Genomic DNA, 9,624 nt, shown 5'->3' with positions numbered 1-9,624 from the left:
ACACACACACACACACACACACACACACACACACACACACACACACAGAGCATGAAAGCACAATTTCTACTTGGAAACCCTCCCAGCATCCTTGACCTTCTAGGTCCCTTTCTCCAGAGAACAGAGGGAGGGAGAGAAAGAGCTAGAGAGGAGGGGAGCCTTCCCAGTTTGAGCCCTGTGACCCCTACCAGTCCTTCTGAGGACCCCAGTGCTTATCTCAGAGCTTGAATCACCAGCCTGTGGAAAGTTTTCACCCCCACCCCCAACCCTCACATTCCTCTCCGAGGATGTCATGTGGGGAGCGGCCAGCTTGCCTGGCCCCACTCCCCACCACCCCCTTCCCTCCCTTCCATCCTCAGCAGCCATTGTCTCAGGCCAGAGGGTGTCCGTGGGCTGGCCTCTTGGGTAGGGGATTTGTGTGTGTGTCTGTGTGTGTGTGTGTGTGTGTGTCTGTGTGTTGGGGTGGGGAGCAAGGGATCCTGCTTAGATTAGACAGACCATCTCCTAAAAAGGTGCCAGCCAGCTAAGACAAACAGGGAGGGGTGTCAGAGGCAGGACTAAAGCAATGGAAAGATTTGGGGTCAGAGACCACAAAGTGTTAGAACTGGGAGGGCCCTGAGAACACAGAACATCAGAGCTGGGAGAGAGCTTAGAACACAGAACTTCAGAATTGGTGAAAGACCTTAAATCACAGAACATTAGAACTTGGAATACTAAAACAGGGTAAGACCTCTAGAGATCACAGGATCATAGAATTTAGAAGTGGAAGGGCCTGGGGGCAGTTAGGTGGCTCAGTGGATAGAGTGACAGGCCTGGAGTCAAGATAGACCTGAGTTCAAATCCAGCCTCAGCCACTTACTAGCTATGTGATCCTGGGCAAGTCACTTAACCTCTGTTTACCTTAATTCACTGGAGAAGGAAATAGCAAACCACTCTAGTATCTTTGCCAAGAAAACTCCAAGAACAGTACTGGCATGCTATGGTCCATGGGCTCATAAACAGTTGGACGTGACTGAACGAACAAGAAGGGCCTCTGGGCTCATGTAGTACCTTCTTTTTACCAGCAAGGAAAGAGAGACCCTCGGACATGCCTGTGGTCACATAACTAGCATTTATTAGGTGCCCGCTATTTGCCGGGTAAGGAGGATGTGGGGAGTGCTGAGGGCTCTGCCAGCCTGGCCACTCTGATTCACTTCTCTGCTATTTTGCCTGGAGAGGCCCAGGGGAGCAATGGTAATCACCCTGAACCAGGGAGTCTGGAGGACCTCTGCTCTTGGCTCCATTACTTACTGGCCACCTGGGCAAATCACTTCCCTTGATGGGCCTCAGTTTGCTTACCTGAAAAATGGAAAGAATAATCTCTGCCCCACTTTCATGATAGGTGTGGAGCCCCTATGACGTAAGGCATTTTTAAATAGTAAAGGATTGCCAATACTCAGGGAAAGGGCTGTCATCATCATCCAGAGAATCTGGGAAGGGGGATAGAGGCGGGGATAGGGGTTGGCACTCACCTTGGCAGGATTCTTCCAGCTTCTCATAGCCCGCCTCGCACATGCACTGCCCAATGGGCACCAGCCACTCCCCATCAATGTTACAATGCATCATGGGCTCTTCGCCACCTGGAGCCACCGACGCGTGCTCCACACAGGTACCAGCCACTTTGGCGAGGTTGGCTGAGTCTGAGCCAGCAATGGTCTCTGGGAACCGGGCCAGACTCTGCAGCATCTCGGGGCATTTCTTATAGTAGATGCGCACGGAGAGGAGGGCCACGCAGGCCCCGATGTCCTGGAAGGCCAGGTAGAAGCCCTTCTGCGTCAAGGGTCCCACTGAGCGCTCCTCCACGTTGAGCTTCACGTTGCGGGTCTCGAAGTCGCTGCTGACGGTGATTTCATCGGGAGCGATGGTGTCGATCTTCTTGAACTGGCGCTTCTGGAAGTTGGTGCCGTAATCCACGTCAGACTCGGCGTAGTACAGGTTGAAGGTTTCCTTGCAGGAGCTGGCGCCCCCAGGGAAGCTGTTACAGTCTCGCACAGTGAACTTGAGCTCAATAAAGACCTTTTCTGCTTCACTACGGTAGATCCAGTTGGTACGCAGCCAGTTGTCTTGGTCGCCTGACACCACGTTGCACACGGTATACATGTAGATGGGTTGGTCATCCATAATATTCTGCATCAGGTCCCACTGTAAGGCAGTCAGAAAAGAGAGGATGTCAGAGCCGGAAGGGCGCTCGGAACATGGAATGTCAGGGCTGGGAGGGCCCTTGGAACATGGAATGTCAGAGCTGGGAGGGGCTTTAGAACACAGGATGTCAGAGCTGAGAGTGTCCTTAGAACACAGGATGTCACAGCTGGGAGGGTCCTTAGAACACGGGATGCCACAGCTGGGAGGGCCCTTAGAACACAGAATGTCAGAGCTGAGAGGGCCCTTAGAACACAGAATGTCAGAACTGGGGGGCCCTTAGAACACAGAATGTTAGATCTACCATTGCTACCCCCATTTTACAGGCAAGGAAAAAGAGGGCAAACAATTTGCCCATGACCATATAGCTAATAAATAGCCGAAGGTGGACTTTAACCTAGGTCTTGCAGATTCCATGGCCAGCATTCTAACCATTAGGCAACACTATCTCTTGAAGCAAAAAAGCCACATGAACAGTAGAAAGAGACCCAGACTGGGATTATCCACCTGGCTCTGCTACTAACTGATTGTGTGACCCTGGGGCTCTTGTCTCCATGCCTCAGCTTCCCCCTCTATACAGTGAGGGTTTAGATGAGATGGCTTTTGTGGTGACCTCCAGCTCCAAGCCTGTGATCCTCTAATCTCAGACGCCTGTGTGCCCATGATGGATCAGTGTCTGGGGGAGAAGGTGGTAGGGCTGATGGGGGGGAGAGGTGGCAGATGGGGACATAGAATGAATAATATGCAAATGAGTAGCAGAGTAACAGGAAAAGGAGTGACCATCACACTGGAGCCCCAGGTAGCTCCACCCTTTCACTCCTAAGGCTGCTGCAGCCCTACCCTGCTCCAGGCTGGGCAACCTGGATGTTGTACAAAGAGTCCTGCAAGAGATTTTCATACTAATGCCAGCTCTGACATTGACCTCTGTTGCTTGCAGGGGGTCCCATAGCTAACCTCCTCTGGGACTCAGTTTCCCTTTCTAGCTCAATCATTAATATCATAACTGGGAGGGATCACTAGCCTCATGAACTCAGAATTCCTCTGGAGATCCTTTGGTCCAACCTCAGTGTTTTTACAAGTGAAGAAACTGCAGACCAAAAAGAAGAGGGAATTGGACCCTTTGACTCTCTCATACAGTGAATTAATGATCAACACGAGACTAGAACCCAGGTAGCCCAACTCCCAAGCCAGGGCTGAATGACCAAATTTAAGGGGTGAAGGGGAATAAGCATTTATAGAGCATGGAAGCATTTTACAAATATCAACAAACCTGGGAAGAAGAGAGTGCTATTATCCCCATTATACAGTTGAGGAAACTGAGGCAGAAAGAGGTTAAAGTGACTTGCCCAGGATCACATAGCTATTAAGTGTCTGAGGCCAGATTTGAACTCATGTCTTCCTGACTCCAGGCCCAGAGCTCCAGCCACTTTACCATCTTGCCTCTTCCTTTAGAGTAAGAAGGGATAGCCAGTCCAACCTGTAGAGGGAGGGAGTGGGTGGGGGGGCCAGGTTGAGAATCAGCCACGATCTGGAGGGATGGACAGCCAACCCAAGCCTTCTGGTGCCCGAAGGTACAGGGGAAGCAGCGTGGAATGAAGGACAAAGAAGGGGCACCAAGCAGGAGGGAAGCAGGCTTCCCCTGCCCAACACATGTGTGTGCCCTGAGGAAGGATCAGGGAGATTAGGGGTGCAATGGTATGTCTGCTCCACTCCCCGGGAGCCCTTTGGCTGAAGGGGAAATCTTTAACTCCTCCCTTCCTTGGGAAAGTCTTCCCAAGGGGCTGGTGGGAGAAGGGTCAGAGATCTCAAAAATCAAACACCAGGCTTCAGCTATCACAAAGATAGCTCCACTCCAAAGGCAGCTCCAGAGGAAATCACAGATTTAAGAACTAGGAGAGACTTTAGAGGCCCTGTAATCCAACAATTCTCATCTGATATCTGGGGAAACAGGCCCAGAGGATGGGAAATGACTAGCTCAAGGTCATGCAGGTTAGAAGTGTCAGAGTTAGGATTTGAAACCAGGGATTCTGATTCCAAATCCAAAGCTCTTCTCACTGCACCCAGCTCTGAGATGTCTTTCCCCTTCATGTGCTAGGCCTAAGGGTATCACCCAACCCCCACCCCTTGACTCCCCCACCTCCCTTCCCCTCCAAGCCTGGAAACTTACACCTTTGTTGTAGGGGTGTGTTAGCCAACCTAATTCTCCTTTAGCAGCAGCAAAATCCAATAGTACCACTGAAAGAGAGGGTAGAGAAGAAGCAGTGAGTTCTGAGGACCCCATTGAGGCCAGCCCCTCACCACCTGCCACCCTCACCCCCCCTACCCCTGAACCCTGTTGTGCCTGTGGGATTCCCAGTATCTCCTTACAGATCCAGTGATTTCATCAACACCCCTGGAAGGGTCTCCCATTACAAATTGGTCATAAGACCACAGATTTAGAGCTCAGAGGGGCATAAGATAAAATAAAATACCCAAGATTACAAAAGAAACCAGTAAAACTGAAATGAAGATGTAATATTTTTCCCCAACCAAGTTCACAAACCCCTTCAATCTATCCACAGACCCCAGATTAAGAACTCCTGATCAGGAGAAACCAAGGAAGCATGGATCATAGATTCTGAGCCTGAAGGGACCTGAGAGGCTGTCTAGAACAACCCTCTCATTTTACAGATGAGGAAACTGAGGCCAAGAGAGCTCCAATGCTTAGTCCAAGGTCACACAGTCAATAAGCTTTAGAATCAAGTTTCAAAACCAGGTTCTTTTGATCTGAAATTTAGCTCTTTCCCCTTCCCCACAGGGTTGGGATGTGGGTGGGGAAGAAGGGGGTAGAATAGGGTATCCTTGAAAAGGAAAGAGATGAGGCTTTGGGACCACAAAGCCCTCCCCTTCCCCCAGCAGCCCTGGGTTTCTAAGCCAACCTGAAGTCAAATCCAGGCCCAGCAAGAGTAGGGGGAATGGCCCAGCAGGAGAGCAGCAGCTGGATGGAGTGGGGGGATGGGGGAGATGGGGCATGTTAAGTGATACCACAGACCTCCACAGCAGGAGTCCCCAAACTGGGCCCCTCAACCTAGTCACAAACACAGGGACAGAAGTACCAGATGCAGTGCAGGGTTCGTACCCAGTTGTCCAAAGCACCCACCTGAAGCATCTAACACCCCAGCCCTCAACACCCATACACACCCAGGGAGAGGGACATGTTCTCCCAGCTTGGAATACATGCGTGTGCTGTCAAACCCACGAGCACACGAGCCTCTAGGGGTGGGGGCAGACAGCCCGGGGCACCCGGGAGGAGAAAGCTCTTAACAGGTGGGAACAATTCCAAGGCTAGTAGGGCTGTGGCTGGGGGTGGGGTACACGAAGGAGAGAGTCTTGGAAACTGATCCTCTCACCGCAGAGAAACCACAAAGCCCACAGAGCAGGAGAGATCAAGCCAAAAGCACGGATGCCCCCCCCAATACCTCCACCCCTCCAGGGAAGAGACACAACCCCCAATCCCCAAACAGACACAGCTGGCTGGGGCCCCTTCACCGATGCTGGACAGGCAGAGCAGCTCATGGCAGGGCTGGGTGAAGCCTCCCCAACTCCTGTCCACCCCTGACTCGTGCTGACCCTTACCTGGGTGACTGGAAGGGACCAGGGCTCAGAGAGCAAGCAGAGACGGAGGCAAGCCCCTTGTCACGTCACTCCTCTGCTCACAAATCTTCAGGGGCTCCCTACTCCTCTGCCGGGCATTCAAAGCCCTCCACAGCCCCCCACCAAGCCCCTTTCCAGCTTAATCTCCTATCCTTCCCCTCCAACCACTTTAGGCTCAAGAAAATTGTCCCCTCCACAAAATACCCTTTATCTCCCTGCCTCAATTTCTCTGCTAGCTCTGTGTCTCATACTTAGACTGTCCTCCCTCCCCTTGTCACTTGTTGGACCCACAGACTCCTGAAAGCCTGACTCAAAGCCTGCCACCTCCTCCAGGAAGTCCCTCCTGAGCCTTGGTTGGCAAGGCGCTTCCTCTGAAGAAGTCACCTAGCTCACTTAGTGTTTCTTCCCACCAATCTGAACCATCCTTCTACTGAGCTGTGTGCTGAGCAAGACCAAAGAACCTCATATCATTTAAACTTGCTATTTTTTTTCCCTAGGTGGCACAGTGGACAGAGTGCTATGCCTGGAGTCAGGGAGACCTGAGTTCAAATCCAGCCTCAGACACTTACCAGCTGTGTGACCCTAGGCAAGTCACTTAACCTCTGTTTGCCATAACCCACTGGAGAAGGAAAGGGAAAACCCCTCCAGGATCTTTGCCAAGAAAACCGGATGGACAGTACTGGTGTGATATGATCCATGGGGGGGTCACCAAGAGTCAGATACAAATGAACAACAAATTTTTTTCCACAGAGGCTGCCTGTCCAGGTATGGAGAAAGGAAGAGCTGTAAGTCAGGAAAACCTGGGTTCAAGGCTCACCTAAGATACATACTGGTTGTGGGACCATGAACAAATCCCTTTACTTCTCACTGCCTCAGGCAACTCTTTGCAACTATCAGAGACAGAGCAGATACAGATTTGCAAAAGGAAGAGAGGGAGGGAGGAAGGAAGGGAGGAAGGAAGGAAGGAATGAATGGAGGAAGGAAGGAAGGAAGGAATGAAGGAAGGAAGGAAGGAAAAAGGGAAGGAGGGAGAGAGGGAAAGAAGAATGGAAGGAAGGAAAAAGGGAAGGAAGGAGAGAAAGAAAGAAGAAAGGAAGGAAGGGAGGGAGGGAGGAAGGGAAGAAGGAAGGAAAGAAAGAAGGAAGTCAGTAAGCACCTATTAAGGGCCTACTATGTGTCAGGCACTGTGCTAAGAGAAGGAAGCTTGCCAGAGGAAAGAAGGGAAGAAAGAAGGAAGGGAGGAAAGGAGGAAGAGAGTAAGGAGTCTTACTACATGCAAGTCACTAGTAAAGGCAATTTCTCCACTGGGAGCTCCCAATATTAATAAAATAACAAGCCATCTTTTAAAAAAATATTCTCCCAGTGCTGAATCCAGCACTAGGTAAGTACACTGTACATAGTAGGTGTTTAACACATTTTTATTGAATAGAATTAGACTGAATTATCTTTGGGTGACCCAGGCTGCCCTGGGAAGCGACTAAGCCCTGGGGATATGATGATACAAAGATGGGTGGGGGTTGGGGTGGGGCAGCGGGGAGGACTGGAGGAAGGGAGAGTCTAAAGGCTATGACTGGGGGGTTGGGGAGAGAGAGTAGGCTCTGCTCCAGAAGGAAGCAACAGCTAAGAGCGGGGCAGTGGCCTCAAGGGTCGTCTTGGAGGCTTAGGACTAACCAAGCCTGACCATCTCTCCCCATCCTGCTCCAGAGCTCTCCTGGCTCTCTGCCCAACCAAGACACCACACCAAAACTCCCAGTACCCACTTGACCACCCCCCTACATACCTAGTACCCAGCAAAGCCCCAAGAAATTACAGCCTCAGGGGGCCCCATCAGATGACAAGGAATCTGGGTGGGAGGGAAGGGGGAGCAGGGAAGGGGAGGAGGTGATTACCATCCCCAGAGGAAGCAAAGCTTTGGGATTAAATGGGGAGGTTTCAAGGGAGGCCCTGAAAACGTTCAAGTTGGCCCCGTACAGTTAAGCCGGGGGAGGGCCATGATCAAGGGTTTCCCTCAGGGCTTAGGGAGCGAAGAAGGCCCAGGTGCAGAGGGGGTAGGACCCTCCCAACCCTTAGGCTGTGGGGGCCCAGGATGGAAAGTGAAAATCATGATAACAGACACTTACAGCAGCCCTTTCTGGTTTACAAAGTGTTCTCCAGACCTTATCCAGACCTTATTTCATTTAATCCTCAATATCCCAGAGAGATTCAGGTGGTGTTATTCCCCAGGTTTTACAGATGAAGAAACAAAGGCAGAGAGAGGTAGGGTCTAGAACCGGGAAGGGCCTTAGAAAGCACATAAGCCAATTCCTTCACTTTAAAGATGAGGGAAATGAGGCCCAGACTGGTTAGATAACTGACCAAGGTCATCCAGCTAGTAAGTAGGAGTTAGAAGATTTGGAGCCAAGAGCTGTGATTCCAAAAACCTGAGCTCTTGCCATCACCGCCCAACTCACTTAGCAATGGGAAAGCCTCCCAGCATGGGCAACCGGGAGAGTGGAAGTGAGAATCCATCAATCAGTATGCAGTTAATAATGACTATCATTTACATCTCACGCTGAGGTTTGCAAAGCATTTTACCTCTGCTATCTCATTGGAACATCACATACAATCCTGAGAAGTGGGTACTGTTTTTACAAGTGAGAAAACTGAGGCTGAGAGAAACTGAGGGATGTGCCCAGGGTCACAGGCACTAGAAAGTCCCTGATGTAGGATTTGAACTCAGGTCTTCCTGACTCTAGGTCCAGAGTTCTATCTACTGAGCCACCTAGCACCTCCCATGTGCCACACGATGCTAAAAGGTGAGAAGGGTCTCATGGATCAACTCTGTTATTAGTAAATAGCCATATGACCCACGGTGAGTCACTCTCTCTCTCAATGTCCCTCAGTTTCCTCTTTTGCAAAATGATAGATATCTAAGGGTCCCTTATAGCTCTAAATGCTATGATTATATCATCTCAGCTGGGGTAGGAATGAAACCCTCTCCTGCTCTGGTTTTCAGACTCCTAATGAGGGGAAGGGGCAGGGGGAGTGTATCCTGCCTCTTCTTGGCACAGTGGCCAGCCAAAGGAAGGATACGAGTTGCTTAGATCTGAAAGAGGAAATCCAACGTGGCTCAGGCCCCAGGTCAGAGGCTGCAATGTCCGGCCTGCCAGCAGAGGGAGAGAGATAGGGGACTTGGGAAGTGGATGGGGGAGGGAGGGCCCGACCCGGGAGGATGGTGAGCGGATTTGTTCGGACATGCTCAGGCCTGGAAAATCACAGACCACCACCCCCTCTCTTGGAAAAAGAATGTTCTGGCCCAAGAGGAAGGAATTCAGCATTTCTATCCCCCTCCCCTAGAGATGAGATTGGAAAAAAGGGATCTCCCCTTACAAACCCCCCACCCCCATCTTCTGGCTGGAAGTTAGGAGTGGACTGGTGTTTCCGATCCCTCTTCATCCGATGGAGTGGGTAGGGGAGGAGAGTTTCAAAGTCTGGTAAGTGTTTCCAGGGACCCAGGGGACAAAGTTAATGAGTTGGTGTAGGGGAAAGAACACTGGTTTTAGAAGTCAGATAAGTTCAGATTTCTCATCCTGCTGTTTGCTATGTGTGTGACCTTGGGCAAGTCATTTCTCTGGACCTCAGTTTTCTCCATTGTAAAGTGTCGGGGGAACTTGGATGACTTCTAAGGTCCTTTCCAGCACTAAATCTTATGATAAGTTTGAGGAAGGTGGAGCAAAGCTCTGGGGTTAATGGCCTCCTCTCAAAGGGAAACCTCCAACCTCTAGAATCAGTTTCTCTCTGGAGTAACCCCCACCTATCCCAGGCCAAATGCCA

At 50.9% G+C, this 9,624-nt stretch overlaps 1 protein-coding gene across 1 annotated transcript in view; it reads right to left on the bottom strand.

Moving 5' to 3' along the window:
• Positions 1-9,624, bottom strand: part of LOC114030743 (ephrin type-A receptor 2) — a 40,276-nt gene that overhangs the window by 27,334 nt on the left and 3,318 nt on the right. Inside the window, exons 2-3 of the mRNA XM_027845613.1 lie at positions 4,346-4,413; positions 1,512-2,181 (exon numbers count right to left, since the gene is read on the bottom strand). Of these exons, the coding sequence (XP_027701414.1) occupies positions 1,512-2,181; positions 4,346-4,413 (738 nt within the window). The remainder of the gene's footprint in view (positions 1-1,511; positions 2,182-4,345; positions 4,414-9,624) is intronic.

The sequence above is a fragment of the Vombatus ursinus genome, unplaced genomic scaffold (assembly GCF_900497805.2).
Source record: "Vombatus ursinus unplaced genomic scaffold, bare-nosed wombat genome assembly UNPS02015004.1, whole genome shotgun sequence".
NCBI classification, from domain to species: domain Eukaryota; kingdom Metazoa; phylum Chordata; class Mammalia; order Diprotodontia; family Vombatidae; genus Vombatus; species Vombatus ursinus.
This window is presented reverse-complemented; position numbering and strand designations above follow the sequence as displayed.